Source organism: Silurus aristotelis (assembly GCF_946808225.1).
Source record: "Silurus aristotelis genome assembly, chromosome: 25".
Taxonomy (NCBI): domain Eukaryota; kingdom Metazoa; phylum Chordata; class Actinopteri; order Siluriformes; family Siluridae; genus Silurus; species Silurus aristotelis.
This window is the reverse complement of record NC_139598.1, coordinates 5,817,638-5,843,953: the sequence shown is the minus strand read 5'-3', so window position 1 is coordinate 5,843,953 and position 26,316 is coordinate 5,817,638. Positions and strand designations below refer to the sequence as shown.

The 26,316-nt window shown below is 38.0% G+C and overlaps 1 protein-coding gene across 1 annotated transcript in view; it reads right to left on the bottom strand.

Annotated features, from left to right (window-relative positions):
- dok6 (docking protein 6) overlaps positions 1–26,316 on the bottom strand; it is an 80,745-nt gene that overhangs the window by 42,847 nt on the left and 11,582 nt on the right. Inside the window, exon 2 of the mRNA XM_083530314.1 lies at positions 2,311–2,418. Coding sequence (XP_083386440.1) covers positions 2,311–2,418 — 108 coding nt within the window. The remainder of the gene's footprint in view (positions 1–2,310; positions 2,419–26,316) is intronic.

Sequence of the window (26,316 nt, the reverse complement as noted above, 5' to 3'; positions counted from 1 at the left end):
CTGAAAGCTCAATTGCATAAAATATCTGAACAAACTTCTGCGGTGACAAAAACACCCCTGCAGATATGTTTTTTTTTCCAGTTTAATTATAACTCTAGGAAATAAAATACTTAGCTGTAAATATTTTTTTTATCTACATCACTGTTACCAGCAATTGAGGATCTGTCATGGACTTGTAGTCTCTATCTCGCTGACACACTGTGAATCCTTCATGGTTCCAAAATTTCTTCCTCTGCCACAGTGCAATGCTGAACTATCATGTTCTACTGATTACATCTGCTATTGCTCTTCTCTCGTTTGTTCCTGTATGTGTCACCTATTGAATACCGGCTCACCGGGAAGTGCTCCCTCTTCAAATTTTCATTCTATTGCTAAATGATTTTGTTTTTGTTTTTGTTTTTTCTTCTATTATTTCAGGAAGGCTCCAAAGCTGATGGTAGGGGGTTGGAGTTGTATGTGTGTAACATCTTGTGCTGTGTTGGTGGTCCAATTATTTTATAATTGGAGCAAAACATGAATTCTGTGTTTATTTATAGAGATAAATGTCAAAAACACTAGCCACAAAGATGCTGTTTAAGCTTCAGTTGAATCTGCTGTTCTGCATTTCTTTTTTCCCTCATCTCCCAGCTAACTTTTTATTACGCATCAGACTTGTCAGATGTTTTTTTTTTTTGCTCTCGAATATTACCTTCATTTTCCTCAACAATAAAAGTGAGGTAATTCCCAGTTATGAAGCCTGCAGCTTGATATAATGCCTCCAGGAGGAGCCATTCTAGTACAATGAAGGAAAAAATAAAAATTAAATTACAGCGCAGAAATGTCATGTTTATAAGTTACAGAGCCACAAGAGAGAATAGAAAGTCTCACCAGAGTCTTATTCATTACAATTGTTTCTCTTGAGTGTGAATTATTATTGCATTAGCTTTTCAAGACCTTGTTTTCTGACTAACTCTGGATGGATGATGCAACACATTTATCACCTGCTCTATTTTAGGTGATTTTAAGGTCAAACTTTGTTCACAAAGTCTTGATTAAAAAGCTTTTACTGATCAAAAGTTCCCAGCAAAGAAAAAAAATGTAAAGAAGTAAAAAAAAAAGTGGCATTAATTTTCTCACTAAGCAACTGTGTTGCATAGCTCAGGAGGCTAAATAACCAAGAATGGTGGGATAAATGCATAAATAGATGAATGAATAGTTGGATGGAATAAGGATTGGATGGATACAAGGATGAATGGATGATTTGTCAGATGCATGAAAAGATAGACAGACAGAAGGACAGATAAATTAGAATAGATGTGCAATGCAACAGACATAAAGATGGCTGGATGGTTGGATGGCTGGATGGAAGGATGGATGGATGGATGGATGGATGGATGGATGGATGGATGGATGGATGGATGGATGGACAAAGAAATGCTTGAATTCATACAAGAAAGGATTAGAAGAGGGACAAATAAGTACCAGTCAGCCAGCCAGCCAGCCAGCCAGACAAGACAGACGGACGGACGGACGGACGGACAGCCAGCCAGCCAGCCAGCCAGCCAGCCAGGACGGACGGACGGACGGACGGACGGACGGACGGACGGACGGACGGACGGACGGACAGACAGACAGACAGACAGACAGACAGACAGACAGACAGACAGACAGACAGATAGATAGATAGATAGATAGAGATAGGTGTATGGAGTTATATGGATGAAAGGATGAATAGATGGATAGACAGACAGGCAGACCGATTTATACTGTAAGTGAATGGGCTAATGGATGGAAAGATGGCTGGACAGAGACAGATGGACAGCTAGACTGTCAGTTGAATGGATTCAGTGAATAAATGAACAAACAGACAGAAAAATGGACAGAAGGTTATGCAAATGGGTATAAATACAGATTGTTTGACAGATTGCTGGTAAGCGGCAGGAATAGACAGATGAATAACTTAATAGAGAGGTGCAAAAATGCTGTATAGAGACAGACACATTGATCCGGAAACATTATACTTGGCTTTATAGTTGATAGATAGGTATTGTTCTGTACTGCAATTACCGCTCACTAGGTGGATAAGAAAGAGCGGCCGCATTATTCGAACGTGCTCCGCATGTTTATTACTATTTAATCATGAACATTCATTGCAACATCTTTAATTCATTAAGAATAAACCAACGCTGTATCTATTTTCATTTATGCAAATGTCGCTTAATGAAATAAATACTGTTATGTACTAAACAATACGCTCGCCTGCATTTGAAATAAGGAAAAATAAATATGTGCCATGTTATGGAACAACTGTACAGCAAGGCAATTTCTTACCTTATGATAACTTCGAAAGTAGGCAGCTTTTTCATCTGGATATTTCTCTAATCGCCTCGGCCCTTTACTCGACGCCTTTTTGAACACGAGCCAGCATCGCCTGAAGATCTGTCAAAAAACAGTATGAATGCTATTTTACTTAATTTTATATGATCACTCTGAATACTCGATCATAATTAGCTGGAAGGATGTGTTCAAACCAGTGAATGCACAGGTAGTTTCAGTCGATTTAATGTGCATTCTACATGAATGCGCAGCATTATGTAACCATAGTAACATAACAGTCAGCACAGTCACCATCACATACAGAGCTAGCAAGCTATTATAAACAACTAATTTACCTTGCTTAACAAAATGTGTCATTTCTGTGTATATGGTAAATAAGGCAATGTTGATGAAGGGGCAGATGCACAAGGTGTATTCCACAAACTGGAGATAGCGTTCAACTAAGAAACATAAAAAGGAATGGTAAAAGGAGTTAACACCAACAGCTATATTATTAGTAGGTACACGTGTTGGATGTTGAACTTCTAATCAGAAGTTCAAATCTCAGCACTATTAAACTGCCACTGCTGGGCGTTTAAACAAAGCCCTTAGCTCTCAACTGCTCAGTTGTATAAATAAGATATAAGGGCAATGCTGTAAATGTAATATTTTCATACTAATTCATGATTTCGAGAAGATAGAATTCTCAATCTAGATAAAATGACTAACAAACCATTATTTACATTTATTTACTAGCAAATGTCTAGGGTATAAATGAGATAATCCATGGCTACAGGATTTTAATTCACAAAATGAAGGCTAATAACCACCTGTTACATTACTTCTTGCTTACATCCTCATATACACACCTACTTATATCCTTATATTAAGCTCTATTTTTGTTTTAGAAGAATTATTTGAACCTGGCAGCAATTATTCAAGGCAGCAGTGTTGTTGTTAGAAACTAATAAAACTCTCTAACAGTCATATCCTCTAGGGAGGTGGTAGCTCAGTGGATAAAATGTTTTTACAGAAAGTTGTGGGTTCAAACCCCAGCACCACCAAGCTGCAACTGCTGGGCACTTGAGCAAGCCCCTTAATCCTCAATTGCTTAACTGTATACCTGAGATAACTGTAAGTCACTCTCGATAAAAGCATCTGGTAAATGCTATAAATGTCAATGTAAATCTATAGGCATCCAGAATTTTCCTATTTCCATACTTGTGGGCTGACTGTTTTTAAATGAAGCTCACATCTGGTGAACCGAATTATAGGATTGCCATCTCAAAACAGAGCACATGCTATGCTTTTTTATTGTTGCTTTATGAGGCATCGTTATAGCCGATAAAAAAAATGGCTATACAACAATGCAACCAAGCAGAGACCACTGTTAGTGAAAAATCTAAATGCTGTGCGAGTTAAATCCACTTTATCGATTTTGTCTTCTGCACTGCAATGTCTCAATCACAGTTCATCCCTTTTTTTTCCTTCCATTTCTCACATATTGATTAAAGAGACTCTCCCTCTCCGAATTTCACATAGCTGTGCTGGAGATTTTCACAGATCAAGCCCTTAGATGTCACTTCAAGGTCAATTTGCAACAGACCGCGTCTGAGAAAGTTGTTAATACACAATGACACACCATGGCTCAAATGTTTTGGTATATTTACGGCTGGGAAAAAATATGACAAATTCACATATCAGTGGATCATAATACCCTGGACTACACAATAATCGGCTTACTGTTATTTCTTTTTAAATAACAATTAATACATTTACCATTTTCTCCTCATGGTATATCATCAGAGAGATATATCATCACACCCCTGCTGTCCTGTGTTTTATTTTGTCCGCACTCTTTAGGCCAAATCAATAATCCAACAGCATCATAATTAACTAATGAGGTCAAAGCAGGAGTGCTCACATCTGTTTAACATCTCTGATTTATTCACATAATGAAATGTCATATGTTAAAAACTGGCAGTGTTTTGGACTAAAGCAGTTTATGATGCATTAGAGAGGATGCCGGAAAACAGTGAAATTGGATAAAAGCCATATTCAGTCCAATTTATCTCATAGCTTTTTCTCCCTGCTTCAAATATATATATATATATATATATATATATATATATATATATATATATATATATATATATATATATATATATATATATATATATATATATACAATAATTGAACCATGATAGAGTGATCAGTGACTCTGTGGTGCATGTAGCTTTGACAATTGTTGATAAAGTCAGCCTTTAAAAAAAAAATAATAAATACAGTATATATATATATATATATATATATACTGTGCATTTAGAAAGTATTCAAACCCACTTTAGTTTTTGTTATGTTGCAGCCTGATACTTCTGGGACACAGGCCGGGGTCTGATCAATTACCAGATACCAAGATACTATTGAAAATGAGCTCAGGTTCCCATTTCTCTTGATCGTTTCTGAGATGTTTCTACACTTTGACTGGGGTCTAAGGGGTCTAACTGTGGAAAGGCCTCACAGCTGACAATGCATACCAAAGCATAAACTATAAGGTCAAAATACCTGTCTGCAGAGCTCAGAAACAGGATTGCTGCCAGGCACAGATCTTGACAACCGTCACTGCAGCCCTCCACCAAACTAGGCTTTATAGCAGAAGGGCTAGATTGAGGGCCTCTTCTCAGTGCAAAACCTATAGAAGCCCACTTGGAGTTTGCCAACTGAATGACTCTTAGAATGTGGATTGGAATAAGATTCTCTGGTCTGATGAAACCAAGATTGTATTGTTCGGCCTCAATTCTGAATCTTATATCTGGAGAAAACCAGGCATCGCTCATCATCTGCCCTAAACCACCCACAATGTTTCACAGGTTTTTATTCCACAGCACTCAGAACACCTTCCTAAATGACAACAACAACCTGAAGCACACATCCAAAAAAACACAGGAGTGACTTAGGACAGCTCTGTGAATGTCCTAGAGTGTCCCAGCAAGAGCCCTTCCTGGAACCCTATTTACCATTTCTGGAAAGACTTGAAAGTGCCTGCCCACCGAAGTTCGCCATCCAACCTGACACAGCTTGAGAGGATTTGCTATGAAGAATTGCAGTTTATATTGCACAAATCCATGTTCTCTCTCTCTCTCCCTTTATCTCTCTTTCTTGTTTGTTCTATTTATTACAATTTATAATTGGTTAAATGTAAACTGGGAAGAGGTTACATTAAATGTATTCTAATCGCACTACCTTCTATTACTTATATATCTCTTTGTAGTGGGCATATATATATATATATATATATATATATATATATATATATATATATATATATATATATATATATATATATATATATATATATATATATACGAAAATTACCTGTAATTTGTATTCATACAGTCAGTGTTGCAATACAAACATCAACAACATCTTTATAGCTTGTCAATGCTGGCAAATGGCCATGGTATAAATAGGATAACCCGTGGCTAGGTGTGCATTGCACGATTTTAATGCACTCCACTTTGCGTCAGGAAGCTATTTATTTGTCCATGTCAAGCATTAAAATCATGTAATGCACACCTAGCTGTGGATAAGCTCTTACATACACACAAACACACACACATACACACACACACACACACACACACACACACACACACACACACACACACACACACACACACACCAATTTATAAGGAACACTCTTACAAGTGCTCATTTTATTCAATTATCTTCAGGTGATTAAGAAAAACAAACCGTTTTCTCCAATTATACAGTGCGTCCGTAAATTTTTCACAGTGCTTCATTTTGTCATGTTACATTAAAATCATTATTTTCCTCAAAGTTCCTCAAACAATACCCCATTATGACAATGTAAAAGAAGTTTGTTTAAAATCTTAAAAAATGTATTACAAATAAAAAAACTGAAGAAATCACATGTACATAAGTATTTACAGCCTTTGCCATGACACTAAAACTTGAGCTCAGGTGCATCCTGTTCGCACTGATCATCCTTTAGATCTTTCTACAACTTGTTTGGAGTCCACCTGTGGTAAATTCTGTTGATTGGACATGGTTTGGAAATGCACAAACCTGTCTATATAAGGTCCCACAGTTAACAGTGCATTTCAGAGCACAAACCAAGCCATGAAGTCCAAGCAATTGTCTGTACAGATCTGGGGAACAAAAAGGTTTCTGCAGCATGAAGCTCCCAATGAGCACAGTTGCCTTCATTATCCAGAAATGGAAGGAGTTTGGAACCACTAGAACTCTTCCTAGAGCGGGCCGCCCGGCCAAACTTAGTGATCCAGAAAAATAAACATCTTTGCAGCACTCCACCAATCAGGCCTGTATAGTAGAGTGGCTAAATGGAAGCCACTCTTTAGTAAAAGGCACATGGCAGCCCACCTGGAGTTTGCCAAAAGGCAGCTGAAGGACTCTCAGACCACTTTGGCTTGAAAGCCAAACGTCATGTCTGGAGGAAACCAGGCATCCTCATCACCTGGCCAATACCATGCCTACAGTAAAGCCTGGTGGTGGCAGCATCATGCTGTGAGGATGTTTTTCAGCGGCAGGAACTGGTAGACTAGTCAGGATCGAGGGAAAGATGAATGCAGCAATGTACAGAAATGATGAAAACATGCTCCAGAGTGCTCTGGACCTCAGACTGGGGTGACCCTAGTCACCCAGCCAAGATAACAAAGAAATGGCTACTGGACAGAACTCTGTGAATGAGATCTGAAAATAGCTGTGCGCTGATGCTCCCACCCAACCTGATGAACCGTGAGAGAGAGGTTCTGCAAGGAAGAATGGGATAAACCGCCCAAAATAAAATTTATCCAAAAGATACAATTTGGAAAAACTGAAGCGCTGTGATTACATTCCAGATGCACTGTACACAATGTGGACATTGATCAGAGGGGAAACAACAACTAGCTAACACTAGTCAAGTAAATAAAAACCTGACTAAGGTCACACTAGCTCTAAGTGCCTCTTTTTAGTCTATCTGTGAACATTGTCCCAAAATGTTCCTTTAAAACATGATTGTTGAAATAAGTTATGTTGATCAAGATCACAAATGTCTGAGCTAGAGCCCAGACCTGAACCTGATTGAACATCTCTGGAGAGATCTAAAAAATATCCGTGAATCACAGCTCCCCACCCAACCTGATGAAGCTTGAGAGGTTCTGCAAAGAAGAATGAGAGAAACTGCCCAAAATGTGTTGTGCCAAGCTTGTAGCATCATACACAAAAAGACATGAGGCTGTAATTGGTGGCAAAGGAGCTTCAACAAAGTATTGATCAAAGGCGGTGAATACTTATATACAGTGGGTACGGAAAGTATTCAGACCCCATTAAATTTTTCACTTTTTGTTATATTGCAGCCATTTGCTAAAATCATTTAAGTTCATTTCTTTTCCTCATTAATGTACACCTAGCACCCCATACTGACAGAAAAACACAGAATTGTTGACCTTTTTGCAGATTTATTAAAAAAGAAAAACTGAAATATCACATGGTCCTAAGTATTCCGACCCTTTGCTGTGACACTCATATATTTAACTCAGGTGCTCTCAATTTCTTCTGATCATCCTTGAGATGGTTTTACACCTTCATTTAAGTCCAGAAATTTTTGATTATACTGATTGGACTTGATTAGGAAAGCCACACACCTGTTTATATAAGACCTTACAGATCACAATGCATGTCAGAGTAAATGAGAATCATTAAGGTCAAAGGAACTGCCTGAAGAGCTCAGAGACAGAATTGTGGCAAGGCACAGATCTGGCCAAGGTTCCAAAAATTTTTTTGCTGCACTTAAGGTTCCTAAGAGCACAGTGGCCTCCATAATCCTCAAATGGAAGACGTTTGGGACGACCAGAACCATTCCTAGAGCTGGCCGACCGGCCAAACTGAGCTATCGGGGGAGAAGAGCCTTGGTGAGAGAGGTAAAGAAGAACCCAAAGATCACTGTGGCTGAGCTCCAGAGATGCAGTCGGGAGATGGGAGAAAGTTGTAGAAAGTCAACCATCACTGCAGCCCTTCACCAGTGGGGCTTTATAGCAGAGTGGCCCGACGGAAGCCTCTCCTCAGTGCAGGACACATGAAAACCCGCATGGAGTTCTCCAAGATGGTGAGAAATAAGATTCTCTGGTCTGATGAGACCAAGATAGAACTTTTTGGCCTTAATTCTAAGCGGTATGTGTGGAGAAAACCAGGCACTGCTCATCACCTGTCCAGTACAGTCTCAACAATGAAGCATGGTGGTGGCAGCATCATGCTGTGGGGGTGTTTTTTAGCTGCAGGGACAGGACGACTGGTTGCAATCAAGGGAAAGATGAATGTGGCCAAGCACAGGGATATCCTGGACGAAAACCTTCTCCAGAGTGCTTTGGACCTCAGACTGGGCTGAAGGTTTACCTTCCAACAAGACAATGACCCTAAGCACACAGCTAAAATAACGATGGAGTGGCTTCACAACAACTCCGTGACTGTTCTTGAATGGCCCAGCCAGAGCAATGACTTAAACCCAATTGAGCATCTCTGGAGAGACCTAAAAATAGCTGTCCACCAACGTTTACCGTCCAACTTGACAGAACTGGAGAGGATCTGCAAGGAGGAATGGCAGAGGATCCCTGAATCCAGGTGTGAAAGACTTGTTGCATCTTTCCCAAAAAGACTCCTGGCTGTATTAGATCAAAAGGGTGCTTCTACTAAATACTGAGCAAAGGGTCTGAATACTTAGGACCATGTGATATTTTAGTTTTTCTTTTTTAATAAATCTGCAACAGTGTCAACAATTCTGTGTTTTTCTGTCAATATAGGGTGCTATGTGTACATTAATGAGGAAAAGAAATGAACTTAAATGATTTTAGCAAATGGCTGCAAAATAAAAAAAAATGAAAAATTTAAGGGGGTCTGAATACTTTCCGTACCCACTGTACATGTGATTTTTCTTTTTTTTTTATATATATATATAAATTCGGAAATATTTCACTTTTTTCATGTTGTCTTATGGGGAATTGTTTGTAGAATTTTGAGAAAAATAATGAATTTAATTAATTTTGGAACAAGGCTGTAACACAAAAAACAATTATGAAAACGTGAAGGGTTGTAAATATGCACTGTTAGGACAGGAAGGAAGGAAGGAAGGAAGGAAGGAAGGAAGGAAGGAAGGAAGGAAGGAAGGAAGGAAGGAAGGATAGAAAACCTGGAAGAAGCAAAGAATGTGGGGTGAGGTAGGGAAGGATGAAAGGAAGGACGTTAAAATTTATTTTTTAATAAGGACAATTGTTAATTTTTAAGAGCGATACATGAATTTTTGGCATTTGGCCAAAATCTGGCATTATAATGAATAAGGATGAAACTATTTAATTTATCAAATTATAATACCTTTTATGCCATTCATTGACTTTAATATATTTAATAAGAACCAAATATTACAGAATATGTGATGTGATAGGAAAATAATTAACAGTGGGTTGGTATAGTACAAGTCAAAGTTATTCCATATACATTATAGTCATTTGCCAATGATTATGCTATGATGAAGCTCATAATAAATATAATACATGTAAATGACAGTCCCAGTGTATATTCATTACAATATCACATTTAAAGAACTGTCTTTGCTATTGTAGTTGAAGTCAAAACTTCAGTATAGTGAAAAGCCTACATGCCGTAATGACTGTCAATACTATTAACGGTGGCATGTGATTATTTATGGCAACAAATCAGGGAAATGGTTTTGTGAGGAGCTTCGATTGGCTGTAAAGCGCCTTAGAAAAAGAAACTCACCAGAGCCATGCAGTGCCTTTTAGGATTAATATTCAAACACATTCTCCATTTCCTAATGCTGACAGCCAATACTCATTTGCGTGATGCATTGTGTGCGCATTCCGCTGCTCTTCATCACCATTCAGATCCACGAGCGAGATTAATTTGTTTACCAAGCTGGTGTAGTGAATTAAGAAGAACAATGCCGCGTGAGGATGCGGTGTAATTGTGCAGGGAAGGAAAATATTCCACCTGCATCCTATATTTTACTGAAGGTTAAGTGATACAGCAAGAGATACAACCTACTGAATATTAAGACAACCAAGTTAATATTGTTTTTCTTTTCTCTATAGATGAATATTTTTAACAGTGTAGGATGGCTTAGTGCAATTTACATACTGGGTTTGGGATACAATGAGCATTATTGGAGACTGATGCCTGGCTTCTGAGTTCATGAGAATGTAAAAAGACTAATAGGTGGTAGAATTTAATCATTCAATTATAATAATAATAGTAAAAGTAATTCATTCATTCATTCATTCATTCATTTTCTTCCGCTTATCCGTAATTCGGGTCGCGGGGGCAGCAGTCTAAGCAGGCCCCCGCCTTCGACTGCTGCCCAATCCTCACAGCACCGTCCCTTACGGTCCCTCCTGCAGGTGGTGAGCCCACGGGAAGAGTAAAAGTAATATAAAAGTAAATTCATTAGAAAATATTATGAGAGAGCACAAACAAATAAAATAACTGAGCAAGTTGCATTAAAAAAATAAAACAATCCCAACCAAATCTGTAGTTAAGACCAATTATGAACTCGAGTAATGGAACTAAGGTTGAGAAAACAAGACATTATACCTAGCATTTCTACCACTTTATACATCCCTAGTGTTGCTGGAGACATACCATTAATGTTAACTGCATTAGTGGAGAGTAACAAGTAAATGTTATTTGTTACTGTACTTAAGTAGCTTTTTCATGTATCTGTATTTACTGAAGTATTTCCATTACTACATTTCAAAGTCAAATATCGTACTTTTTACTCAACTACATTTTGCTAAATCAGTCGTTCCTTTTTTTTTATGAGTGGATAAAAACCTCAACAAGCACGAGGCAATCCACCAATCAGGGTGGAGCTTGTTTTGGTTGACGCTTGGTGGCATCTACTTATTACCAACATACAGTTCAACAGCAAGCAGACCATTTTGAGAGGAATAAATGATGAGAGGCACTCCCAACTCAAACTTGTCACAACATCCGTGGCCTTATTTGCACAATGTATTTAAAGTAGTTGAAAATAAGATTTTGGATCAGGATCATTTTAATGGATATCAATCAGTGACTCATTAATATCATTCTATTAATAGATCAGTGTGCTAAGATATTAGACTATTTTCACATAAAGTGAGTTTACCAAGTAAAGAGTCTTGTGACAGACATGATAATAGGAACATTATAGCCATAATAATTAATACTACAGTCTAACCCACTTATCTCGACCTCGGTTAACTCGACAACCGTATTAACTAGACGTTTTTGAAGTGGAACCGAAAATTCTCGCTTTGTCTTATCATTTTTTAATCGGTTATGTCAATTTTTTTATGTCGCCGAACCCTAATATCTCGAGCACAAGGGGGGCAAATTTGCCACTTAACGTCGGTTATGTCAGGAATCCCCCTGCCATGCCCCCTTCTGCGGCGGCATTCCCCGAAGCACCCTGCTTCTTCTCCCGTGCGGGCAAGCTCCTCACAGTCATGCTGATCACACACACCTGACTCTCATTCACTCACTCATCCCATCTCCTATTTAAGCCCCTCACCTCCACACACTCTCGGTCCGTTATTGTTTGTGCATGATCGTATGTGTTGGTTCATGGCAGTCTGTGTAATCGCGTATACGTATCCCGCTACGTACCCTTCTTCTCAAACTCCACATTCTCTCAACGGCACCCCGGATTCCCCCGATCCTGCTGTTTTCCATGTTCACGCTGTCTGCACCACGTTTATCCGTTGCTGCCCAGCGCTGCGCTTTCCATAGCGCGGATCCGTGGATTCTCTACACGAACTGTCTCTGCTTTCACAGAACTTTGTGGGCCGCGCTCCCGGAGCGCACCACTGGATATTACTGCTTCGGTTATCTCGACGCTTTTTGGCGTCCCCTAGGCCGGCGACGTACCGGGTTCCACTGTACTTTGGATACTTAAGTACATTTGAAGGCCAATACTTTTGTACTTTAACTCAAGTGAAAGTTTAAAAGGAGCACTTTTACTTTTACTGAGTGTATGTCTACTTTTACTTAAGTAAAAGGTTTATGCACTTTATTGACAACTGGTTAACTGGGAGGAAGAGAAGAAGGGAGAAAGGAAGGAGGTCATTTGTAAAAGATACTTCTTCAAGTTTTGAACATTTTTCGATTCGTTCTGTAAAAAATATTTTTGCATTGCGTGCCTTGTGATATAAAGTAAGACCAAATGATTGATATGTGCTTTTGGGACATTTTTTAAACTTTGCTTGAGGAGATCTGTGCTCATTCAACCGAAAGGGTGTTAGTAAAGTCAGGTACTGAGGTAGGTGAGGGAAGGAGGCCTGGGGTGCAGGCAGCATTCACTTTTATCTCAAAGGTGTTCAATAGTGTGAGGTCTGAGGTCTATAGCAAGCCTCTTAAGATCTTCCACTCCAACCAATGTAAACCATTTCTCCTAGTTCAAGTCAAGGGAAATCTTATAGGGTATATACAGTACAGACCAAATGTTTGGACACACCTTCTCATTCAAAGAGTTTTCTTTATTTTCATGACTATGAAAATTGTAGATTCACACTGAAGGCATCAAAACTATGAATTAACACATGTGGAATTATATATGGAATTATATACATAACAAAAAAGTGTGAAACAACTGAAAAATGTCATATTCTAGGTTCTTCAAAGTAGCCACCTTTTGCTTTGATTACTGCTTTGCACACTCTTGGCATTCTCTTGATGAGCTTCAAGAGGTAGTCACCTGAAATGGTCTTCCAACAGTCTTGAAGGAGTTCCCCGAGAGATGCTTGGCACTTGTTGGCCCTTTTGCCTTCACTCTGCGGTCCAGCTCACCCCTAAACCATCTCGATTGGGTTCAGGTCCGGTGACTGTGGAGGCCAGGTCATCTGGCGCAGCACCCCATCACTCTCCTTCTTGGTCAAATAGCCCTTGATGCCTTCAGTGTGACTCTACAATTTTCATAGTCATGAAAATAAAGAAAACTCTTTGAATGAGAAGGTGTGTGTGTATATATATATATATATATATATATATATATATATATATATATATATATATATATATATATATATATATATATATATATATATATATATGTATATATTGGTAATGATCCAATGGTTGTAGTTAAATAGTAAATGATTGGGTTATTAAAATCGGAGCTAATCAAATATATCATGTTTTTTTGGTTGGTCTTAAACATCAGCTGATTTTCCATGACATTATGAGTATCTGCTGAAATGATGCTACTGAAGCATCAATAATGCCTCTGTAGGAAAGTCATATTTCTAAAAATGACATTATATCAAGCAACAAATAACACTAGGATATGCAAATGAAGCAGGTGGTTGTATTTTGTATGAGATAACATTTTTAATTTTTAAACTAAAATAAGTGGAAGCTCTTGCAGGTCTCATGATCTAAAACATCATATTTAAAATAGTTGCAGCTCTTCATTCAGCCATTGGTATCATAAAACCAGTTAGACGTGAAACACTAAAGAGAACATATTGGTACTCTGACAAATTATTAGTAATTTATTTGACTTGGAAACAACATAAATGTTCAGCATAAGCCTTAAAATGCATTGCTAATTAAAATACTTTTGACTGATCATCGGTCTAGGTATTTAATCTGTAGCTGTCATGTGACTGAGTCAGGCTGCCACTGATGTGTTTCAGCGCCATCTGTGAAAACAGGCATGCATTTTAATTTAATTATGAGATGCACAGCACTCCAAAAGAGAGAAAAAATGATTTGCAATTATATTCCGACAAAACAATTTTTTCCTCAGTGACTAAAAGAACATGTGAAAGAAATTATGAACAGTGTATCAACACCAGAGTAACAAATTGTCATATATACAATAATAAAAATTGTTTAGTAGAATCCTGATATAAAGTACAATCCAAAGTGAAGATAACTATCATGCAGTGAAGGAGTTTCTGCTCTCTGAAAGCAGCGGCAGCATTTCCTTTAATACTGATTGCTAGGCATGAGCTTAACAACTCGTTTTATTGACTGTAAAAGAATCCAGGTGGTGCTTGGTGTGAAAGCCACAACCAAGTGCTACAGAGAAGAGTACACTGGGAAGGCATTTCAACTTGAAAAATAGGGATGAAACTGAGCATGAAGACATTATTTATAATGAAAAGATAATGTGCTACATAGATATAATTACAGGTACAAATAGGAGGTGAACTGTGTTTTGCCACAAAGGTCACTTCTATTCAAAGTGACACTGGTGTGTCATATGACAGTAATCTCAGGACTAGTATCATAAAAATTTATAACCCAAATGACTGGTATTGGGACAAGTGTCCCATATTCATACACACACACACACACACACACACACACACACACACACACACACACACACACACACACACACACACACACACACACACACACATACATTACAGACCAAATGTTTGGACACACCTTCTCATTCAAAGAGTTTTCTTTATTTTCATGACTATGAAAATTGTAGATTCACACTGAAGGCATCAAAACTATGAATTAACACATGTGGAATTATATATGGAATTATATACATAACAAAAAAGTGTGAAACAACTGAAAAATGTCATATTCTAGGTTCTTCAAAGTAGCCACCTTTTGCTTTGATTACTGCTTTGCACACTCTTGGCATTCTCTTGATGAGTTTCAAGAGGTAGTCACCTGAAATGGTCTTCCAACAGTCTTGAAGGAGTTCCCCGAGAGATGCTTGGCACTTGTTGGCCCTTTTGCCTTCACTCTGCGGTCCAGCTCACCCCTAAACCATCTCGATTGGGTTCAGGTCCGGTGACTGTGGAGGCCAGGTCATCTAGCGCAGCACCCCATCACTCTCCTTCTTGGTCAATAGCCCTTGATGCCTTCAGTGTGACTCTACAATTTTCATAGTCATGAAAATAAAGAAAACTCTTTAAATGAGAAGGTGTGTCCAAACTTTTGGTCTGTACTGTATATCTGTTGGATCGGGCAATATGAACCAGCCTTCGAAACCAAAGCAATTCCTGTCCCATCTGGAAAGCGTTCTGGAAGTTCTGCTATTCGCACTGGATCTCTGCAATGGTGTCAAAATGCAGATCTTTAAGCTGGATCTTTATACTCGGGTGAGTAGGGTGACAGGGTACTATGACAGAGTGTTCACGTGGTCAGAACAGCACCAGTTGCACAGCTTTTATTGTACACAGGACGAAGTCTTTTGGCACAGTGACTTATTAAGGTTGGTGCTCCCTGTGACTTTGCATGCAGCCTTGTGCTGCCATCTGTTGGCATGTTACAAAACTAGCATTAAAACCTTTTGATATCATCTTGTATGCATTGTGGTAAAAAAAAGACTGTAAATGTTGCACCTATAACATCATATAAAATGGAATCATATACTTTCAATCTCAAAGAGGAGAAGAACTCCTCAACTGGAATTAGGAAAGGAGAATATGATCCTGAAATATGAATGATGTTCAAATCTCTGTCATTTGTTGTAATTGTGACAGCAATGTAAACAATTAGGAAATGTGCATTTTCTGTATGATGTGTATTAGTAGATCAGCAAATTTAAAGGATAATTAAGAGAATATTATGTGCAAATGAGAATTAATCAAATGACAAATTTTTGTTTATGCTAATACTACTGGGGAAGGAAGGAAGGAAGGAAGGAAGGAAGGAAGGAAGGAAGGAAGGAAGGAAGGAAGGAAGGAAGGAAAAACAAGACCAAAAACAAAGGAAGAAAGGAACAGAACACGAGACAGAAGGAAGAGAGGAATAAACCTACATGTAACATAAGAGCAAGAAAGAGGAGGAAATAAAAGGAAAGGAGACAGGGACATATGAGAAAGAAAGAAAGAAAGAAAGAAAGAAAGAAAGAAAGAAAGAAAGAAAGAAAGAAAGAAAGAAAGAAAGAAAGAAGGAAAGAAAGTAGGAAACAAAGAAAGAAAGAAAGAAAGAAAGAAAGAAAGAAAGAAAGAAAGAAAGAAAGAAAGAAAGAAAGAAAGAAAGAAAGAAAGAGTAAATTAACAGAGAATTAGAGTAAAATTGCAAAAGCCAAGAAAGAAAGAAAGAAAGAAAGAAAGAAAGAAAGAAAGAAAGAAAGAAAGAAAGAAAGAAAGAAAGAAAGAAAGAAAGAAAGAAAGAAAGAGTAAATGGACAGAATTAGAGTAAAATTGCAAAAGCCAAGAAAGAAAGAAAGAAAGAAAGAAAGAAAGAAAGAAAGAAAGAAAGAAAGAAAGAAAGAAAGAAAGAGTAAATGGACAGAATTAGAGTAAAATTGCAAAGAAAGAAAGAAAGAAAGAAAGAAAGAAAGAAAGAAAGAAAGATAGAAAGAAAGAAAGCAAATAAATAACTAAAGAAGGAAGAAAGGAGGAAGAAAGATCCTTTCACATCCTTTTCTTGTAGGGTTAAATCCAATTTCAGCAGTAAACAGATACACAGAGATAGTGGGCTTGTGTTACACCGTTATTGCACATGATCACGGACAATACACCTGTCACACATGAAACTGCTGAAAGAAACATCGCGTCACACCATGCCCAAACACTCGCCCATTTCAGGAGATCGTGCTCGAAATACTAAATCCTTGACACGCATCACCCACATAGCCAGAGAGCTGACACAACTGCTTCAGTCAGACGGGTCACACACCAGCAGAATCCACACAATGAGGGGAACAATGCTTGATGGCCTTGAGGAGATTTTCCGAGATGACTGAGAGAAATGAGGTTGTACTTCAATGCTTTGCTGACCCAGGCTAAAGCCTGAGAAAAGTACAGGTTGGAGATATGACCAGTGAGACCATTTACACCAAATGCAGAAGATAAAAGGCCAGGAATGAAAGCAGAGAGTCAGTGTGTCCTGGGAACCCAACTGGGAAACAGATGCACCTGAAAAGCCACACTGCTGCCTCAGGGAGTCTATGATAGACAGGAAGACAGGAAGACAAACCTTTGGAGAGCCTGTGACTTCCTATCCATCATCAGTCCCCTTATTAAAGTGTATTTAAACTGCAGGGAACATTTATGATTAGAAAAGAAGCTTGCTAGATAGAAAAATGTGAACACGCATTGTTAGCTAGGCTGCTGACAATGAACTAACCGTAATGAGTTTTCAGGTTTCCGATGTGCTGCCTTGGATGTGAATTTCACAAAATTTAGACCCCGGAAGCCCACATGTCTCAGAGCAAACCAATATAAAGTTGGGTTTTTGATATCAGGTTTTGGAACCGGAGCAATTTCCAACCTGCCATTATTGTGATGATCGTATAGCAAGCTTTCTCTCCTTCATTAAAGTTTTATATAAAATAGCACATACAAGACAAAATACGTAAAGTATTTTGAAGACAGAGAAAAAGTAGTCACTAGAGATGCGTTCATTATGCCATGTGTGAACTGCTACATGTCTTGGCTGTCCACATGTGACCCCACCTACTGTCTCATTGGTGACAGGATTGAATGAGACATAAAAATATGAATAATTGTAAGGAAAGGAGGAAGGAAGGAAGGAAGGAAGGAAGGAAGGAAGGAAGGAAGGAAGGAAGGAAGGAAGGAAGGAAGGAAGGAAGGAAGGAAGGAAGGAAAATGAATGGATAGATGAATAGACAGATTAATAGATAAATGGATGGATGGATGGATGGATGGATGGATGGATGGATGGATGGATAGATGGATGGATGGATGGATGGATGGATGGATGGATGGATGGATGGAAAGATGAATGTATGGAAGAAGTCAACTTGGAAAATAAAGAAAAGGACAACATTTTAGAGAGATATAAAAAGGAAGGAAATAAAAAGATGAGACAAAAAAATGAAAGAAAGAAAGAAAGAAAGAAAGAAAGAAAGAAAGAAAGAAAGAAAGAAAGAAAGAAAGAAAGAAAGAAAGAGTAAATTATCAGAGAATTAGAGTAAAATTGCAAAGGCAAAAAAAGAAAGAAAGAAAGAAAGAAAGAAAGAAAGAAAGAAAGAAAGAAAGAAAGAAAGAAAGAAAGAAAGAGTTATATAATATATAATGCATTTCTATTGAGAATGTACTACAACTTTGACTTGTTAAACAGTGCTAGTATTTGTTATTTTGTTCTAGATGCTTAAGATTGGCTGGGGTCAGAGTAGGTAGAGAGAAAGAGAAAGAGAGTGTGTGTGTGTGTGTGTGTGTGTGTGTGTGTGTGTGTGTGTGTGTGTGTGTGTGTGTGTTTGTGTGTGTGAGAGAAAGAGAGAGAGTGAGAGAGAGAGATAAAGAGATAGTATGCCATCCCTCTCACACAGAAAGCAGAACATTTTGCTCCCTTGGCTCCCGGCCACGGATGACTGTGGCATCATCTGGATTCCAACGTGCAATCTCCTGATGATAGAGTGAACGCTTTTCTGCCTCACTCAGGAAGTCCTGAGTCAGCATTCGCTTTAACTATGGAAAAAGATGACTAGCCAACTAAAAAAAACATAACAGCCGTGCAACCCTCTAAACACTAGTAATAAATGTGCGGTGCGGATTAATTACCATTACAGCGACGTCTGGACAAATTCAGTCCCCACTTCTATATGATACATGCTGTAAATATCCGCATTCTAATCAAGGACGCTTTGAATTTGCACTGCACTCCAAGTGGCATATCATTTAAAAAATATATATTGTTTTTTGCTCTTACCACAAGACCTAAAGCAGGGATATTAGGACCTGCAGAGCAACAACCCCACTTCTTCTTTACTTCTTCCACCACACTAAAGTCAGCTCATGAATGCCTTGGGAATTCATTGACGAGTTGAAGCAGGTGTAGTGTAGGTGGAAGGAAGGAAGCAGAACACTGCAGAGAGGCGGTCTTCCAGGAATCAAGTCATCGAAACATCCACGGATTAAAAAAACACTTCAGCACTTGTGTTTGATTAGCATTGTCGAGGATTTACACCACAGTGCTATTAAAAGTCACAGATTAACATTAACACGCTTGTTTTAATACAAGATCAAGTTTCTATGGCAACAACATACTGTGCACAGGGAGTTGTATAGAAGCACATTATAAAAAATCATTCTGAATTAAAATAAAAAAATATCTTGTCAATGATATGTTCTTCTTTTTGGAGCTGTTTACTGTTCATGGAAGGAGTCTCCAGTGTCAGTAAAAACTCTTCTTTTGTTTTTCACAAACCGATAACCTTATAGTGTTGGATAAAGTCCCTAATGTGCTGCCTAAACAGCTCTGACCCATCGAAGTATGGACTCCACAAGACCTATAAAGGTGTGTTGTATCCTAATGTCAGAGATTCCCACAACTGCTTCATTCACAGCATTGCATAAAGCTTCCACATTCCACTGCCAGGTGTGTTTGTTTAGGTCTCCAACACAGACACGGATTTGGTGACGTTTATGCCTACAGATTTGGATGCGTTTGGCTTAATTTTATTTTATAATCATCTTTTTTGCCACAGGCTCATGCATGTGCAAGGAATTTATCATGGTGTGTTGGTGCTATAAAAACATGGAAAAACTATAAGTTATTGATAACTTGATAAATAAAGATAAAGACATTAAGTACACAGTCTGTGCAGAGTATCTAAAGTGAGGCAGAGCAAATAATAATGGATGGATGGATGGATGGATGGATGGATGGATGGATGGATGGATGGATGGATGGGTCACTGGATGAATGTAAGAAGTGAATTTGAAAAGTAACGGAAATGGCAAAAATTGAAGAAAGTAGAAAAGGAAGGAAATAAGAGAGAAAGAGAGAGAGAGAGAGAGAGAGAGAGAGAGAGAGAGAGAGAGAGAGAGAGAGAGAGAGAGAGAGAGAGAGAGAGAGAGAGAGAGAAGGAACAATGAACAACATATGAACACATTTGGAAGACTGTACAAAAAGAAAAAAAGAGAAAGGAAGGAAGGAAGGTAGGAAGGAAGGAAGGAAGGAAGGAAGGAAGGAAGGAAGGAAGGAAGGAAGGAAGGAAGGAAGGATATCATCGGTGAGAATAATCGATTCTCAGTTCTAATGAACAGAGAATTTAAATAAAATTACAAAGGGAAAAAATGAGATGCAGAACAAAATAAAGGAAGAGAGGTTTGTTAAATTTCTATGAGCCGCTTCATGTTATCACACTTCCCATTTTCCCAAATGAACAGTGTATAGTTTATTAGTAAACTAAATAAACTTTAGTGTCAATGGAAGCAGGTGAGAGATGATGGTGGGTCTTTACTATTATTGATGAAGTCGGTTGCGAATGGGAAGAAGCTGTACCAGACTTTTCAGGCCCATGCATCCGTTTCCACTATCATGTATTCAGTACGTTACATGATAATCTGGCACCAAGATGTTAGCAGCAGATCCTTTAAGTCCTGTAAATTGTGAGGTGGGGTCTCCATGGATCGAACTTGTTTGTCCATCAAATCGTGCAGATGCTTGAGCGGATTAAGAGCTGAGCAATTGGAACCCTTTGTTGTATTCCTCAAATCTTTCCTAAACAACTTTGGCAGTGTGGCATGGAGCATTATCCTGCTGAAAGAGACCATTGCCATTGCTATGAAGAGGTATAACTTGGACTACAACAATGTTTAGGTAGGTGGACCAGCCTCCAATCCTCGTATTAAGCTTTGAGAGCCCCCTGAAGGGTTTCCTTGCTTGGACCACTTTTGGTAAATAATAACCACCGTATACTGGAAACTTAGCAAAAGATTAGTTTTGCTCACTTGTGCTTTTTTACTGCTTTCATCACATCAACTTTAAGAACTACCGTATATTTTCACCTGCAGCCTAACTGCATTATGACCACCTGCCTAATATTGGGTTGGTCCCCCTGTTGCTGCAAAACAGTTCTGACCCGTCGAGCATTAACAGCATAAACTTCTTCAGCAATTTGAGCTACAGTATCTTGTCTGCTGGATTCCGATCTGCTCAAATTGCATCACTGTTTCTTTCTTTGACCACTTCTGATGAATACTGACTACTGCAGACCAGAACATGTGTCACATTCGCTCAAATCCTTACACTTGCCCATTTTTCCTGCATCTAACCCATCATCTTTGAGGACAAAATGTTTACTTGCTGCTTTACACGATCAAAATATATGCCACCTACTAACAGGTGCATGATGAAGAGATAATCAGTGTTATTCACTTCACTGCTCACAATGTCATCATGTCATAATGTTATGCCTCATCAGTATATATCCTTTAAGAATGCTGTGAGGTGGAGCCTCCATGGATTAGATTTGTTTCTCCGACACATCCAACAGAAACTTGTTCCAATTGAGATCTGAGGAATTCAAAGGCCGAGTCAACATCCTGAATTCTTTGCTGTCTTTAAACCATTTCTGAAATATTTTGGCATTGTGAAATTATTCTTATCAAAGAAACCATTGCTTTGATCTGCAGCAATGTTCAGGTACCTGTCAAACTGACCTATTTTTAGGGATTGTCCAAAAATCACAATTTGTCCCTTGTCAAAGTCATTTAGATACTTATGCCTGCTTGTTTTCTGCTTCTAACATATTAACCTTAGGAACTGACTGTTCAGTGGTATCCAATATATCCCACCCCTCACAGGTACCACTGAAAAAGAGAAAATCATTGTTATTCACCTCCCCTGTCAGAGCATTAAAAATAACGGCTGATCGGTGTACTGCTAAATCGTTGAGTCCCTGACGGAACTAATTACACAGCCTTGAGTTTTAATGTACAAATATTTCTGGAATAAAAAATTTAAAAAACTAATCAATTATTTGCATAAATATTGTGACTACCCTTCAGTTTTCCTAGTCTTTCTAGGTGAACATATTGAACCGGCTTTGTTGTGGTTAATCACACATATGCTACAGAACAGATGGATAAACAAAGACAAAGCTGAAAAAAGTGCTCCAGTATTTCTTTAGTCCTTGTTTTTCTCATTCTCGCTTGCTCTGTCCTGCTTTCCTTCTCCTGCTGTGTGAGACTGAACTGAGCTAATGAGATGACCTTCACCTCTGTTGGCTAGTGACCGGTAGAGCACAACATACACACCCACACATACACGCCCACCCATATCAGCCTGAAATGTGAAAAGGTCACTTTCCGGTATCTTTCCGGTTTGTATAAACATGCACATAGCACGATTTTACTGAAAATTAGAGCTACATCATAAAAGTAAAAATTTATATTTAAAATCTGATGTATTTATTCATGGAAATCCTGGAAAAAAATGTACGAACAACTTTGTTACAGCTAATAATCATTTTAAAGAAAACAAGGCTTTTCGAGAACAGAGTGAGGGGCAGACAGGAAAGAGGAGGTGTAAATGTGTAGAAGGTAGAAAAGGAAAAAGGAAAGTGAATAAAGGAAGCACAGACAGAAGGACAGAAAGAAGGAAGAAAGGAAGGAAAGTAAAAAATGGACCAGCCATTAAAAGCAAGAAAGAAAGAAAGAAAGAAAGAAAGAAAGAAAGAAAGAAAGAAAGAAAGAAAGAAAGAAAGAAAGAAAGAAAGAAAGAAAGAAAGAAAGAACACACCACACACAGTGAGAAGAAATAAAAGATGGTCAAGAACAGTAAGGAAGAAAATTGAGAAAAGTATATAACAGAGCATACAAATGAAGGGAGAAGGAAGGAAGAAAGAAGGGAAGAATTGCAGTGTGTATGCAGACAGACAGTAAAATGAATAGGGAGATCAGTCATTAACACATCGCAGTAATGTAATGAACCGAATGAATTTGACTTCAGGCTGTGTCAAATGTAAAAATCAGGTCAGTAACTTATCTTTTACAAGAGGAATAGAATTAATTCAGGGGATGGCGTTTACATCAGAAAAGCTTCATTCACATATTTATAACTTATACATTTATGAATCATTTATATGCAGAGAGTTATATGTTTGATCACTTCTGTCCCTTTCCGGATTTTGTATTTCTTCATCACTCCTCACCTTCTTTGGAGTTTTCTATGAGTTTTGCTCAAACCTGGAGAGAACTCTGAGTCTGTTTAACTACATTATATCCTGCATAAACATTTATTAATTATTGATCATAAATACACTTAAAATAAATAATGGTATAACCAATGTGTATGGTATGACAAACAATCACTTAAACACTGAACTTTCATGCATCTGTCTAGATTTGGTCTCAAATATGTCTCCACAGAAGACTTATCGCATTTACGCAGTATCAGCTTTGCCAAGTCTGCCAAAAGCAACACCCAGTACTACTAGCCAAACAATACCAATACAAACTGGACCAAAATAATCTCACCATAATTATTAGAGGTCAATGGATAGTGGATTTTAACGATACCAATAGCTAGCTTGCCAATAACCAATTAATTATCACATAGTTTTTAAAATGGATACTGAATAAAAAATAAAAAAAAAACAACATACATAACACTATGTAAAATAGTACTGAACTTTATACACAAAAAAAAACTACTGAGTAATGAAAATGTGCTAAATGAAAAAAAATTATATATGAATAATATTAATAAATATTGATGAAAACAAAAGACATGCATCCAAACTCAAACAAAAGTAACAGTCCAAATAAATAAAAACATTAACATCCAAAACGAATAAAAAATACGTCAAATGGGCGTTGCATATAACGCAACCCGGAAAAACTATTGGTGCGGATTTTTGTAGATAGCCGATAGTTCCAGCAATCAAATATCGGTCAACATCTAATAATTATATTTATCCATCAGATGCCATTTCTTAATAAAATTGTCAGATGCTTAGACAAATGCTGTGGTCTTATACTTATTGTCTTTCAAATTTTGATCCACTGCCATAAAACAACAGCTACCACCCGGAAGAGCCAGTAATGAAGGTTATAACAGGCTTTAAGAAAAATCAGGCAAGCTTATGCTGTATCACTGGGTACCATAATCCAACTGGAGAAAAGCTTTTTCTGCCCTCTTCAACATACCTGAGCTCAAAGTAATGAGTAGTTAGTGTCAATGTGATTGACAGGGGAGAATACAGATACCATCACACACTTCCGCATTATAATTTTGTGTTTATTAGTGCATTTACTAATATGTTTTGTTTAATGTTGTATCCCACTCATGTCCTATCATTGGTTACTCCCCTCATGTGTACTTTTGTCCACAGGTGTTTCTGTTTAACCCATTAATTAATTAATTAATTTATTTATTTATTTGTACTTATGTCAGTGGTGAAGCGTTCAGCGATTTGCCCCTTTCACATAACAATGTTTTTCTGTATTTCTAGTTCCTGTTATTTGAATCTTATTTTGGTTTCTCTTTCTTTGTCTCGCTTTGCCTAGTTTTTGTTCTTTGTTCATCGCCCGACCTTTGCCTGTTTACTGTTTCGGTTTAGAATTCGATTTGTCTGCCTGGTTTATTAATAAAACATTCTTATACTGAACTTGCATTCTCCTGTCCTCATATTTTATGACAGATAGAAGAATGAACAAATCTATTAAGGATGGATGGAAGGATAAAGGTAGGAAGGTGTAGGACAGAGAGAATGTTTATAAAGATTTGACCAGATAAAATGAATGCCCCTGCTTCTAGATTTTCCCCCCAAACAGTTCACTGCAGCAAAGGTGAACTAGCAAATGGTGGCACAGGAGGTCTCAGGAGTGCATCTGAATAATTCTCATTTTCTGCTAATTCATTGCTGAGAACATTAAAATGAACATTTTTGCCATTTTAAACTCCATTGTTTTGTCCGAAGAGACTCCATATAGCCGGCATGAATTATTTAACGTACAGATTTAAAACCTATATCATTTGTTTGCAAAAATTCCCAAGACAAAAAAACAAAAAAAACAATCAACCAGCCGACAAGAAACACATTTTGTCTAACATCAGTGTAGCTAGCTGGTTTACAAGCATTCTTGTTTTATTGAATAAAACTCACCACAGTAACAATTTTTTCTTCACAACCTAAAAATGGCATGCAGCATATCTAGGCCTTCCTTTAATGTTTGTGTGTTTTTTGACACTTTTTCCCTTCTTAAAAGCACTTCCTTTGACATGTAAACACTGTTTCTGTCCGTCACTTTAATGAAGTGCCTGCGTTTTTGTTGCATTGTGTTGCCGAGCTCTTTGCGCGTGTCTCGTTTTTCAAGGGCCTGATTCATAATTAAATAGTGCACTCCAAAGTGGGGTGTGTGTGTGTGTGTGTGTGTGTGTGTGTGTGTGTGTGTGTGTGTGTGTGTGTGTGTGTGTGTGTGTGTGTGTGTGTGTGTGTGTGTTTGGGGGTAATTCAGTAAGCAGTCTTTGATATATTAGTGTGCAATCAGAAAGAGATACAGTCCAAGGGAGCAAGACAGGGTGAACTGCACCTTTGAATTGCATTTAGAAATGAATTACTTTTTTTTTGAGTGGCCGAAAAACCCACAAACCCACAAAAAACCCACATTAATATGACAACATGCAAACAACATGCACTATAAGCAGTAAAACTCTTTTATTTAAATTTATAAAAAGGTTTGGATTCTCACAACCAAAGTAATGTATTCCCATCAATCGGATCTATCTATCTATCTGTCTGTCTGTCTGTCTGTCTGTCTGTCTGTCTGTCTGTCTGTCTAGATAGATAGATAGATAGATAGATAGATAGATAGATAGATAGATAGATAGATAGATAGATAGATAGATAGATAGATAGATAGATAGATAGATAGATAGATAGATAGATAGATAGATAGTGACGTATGTGCAGTAACTACAGGAAAATAATGTTGATCAGTCACACCATGAAGTTTTGGGAAAGAGTAGTGAAAGGCAGGCTGAGAGAAGACGTGACCATCTGTAAGCAACAGTATGTTTTCATGCCGAGGAAGAACCCTACAGACGCATTGTTTGCTTTGAGAAAGCTGATGGAGAAGTTTAGAGAAGATCAGAAGTAGTTGCATTGTGTGTTTGTGGATTTAGAGAAAGCGTACGACAGGGTGCCGAGAGAGGAATTGTGGTATTGTATGAGGAGGTCAGGTGTGGCAGAGAAGTATGTGAGGGTGGTGCAGGACATGTATGAGGACAGTGTGACAGCAGTGAAGTGTGCAGTAGGAACTACAGGCTGGT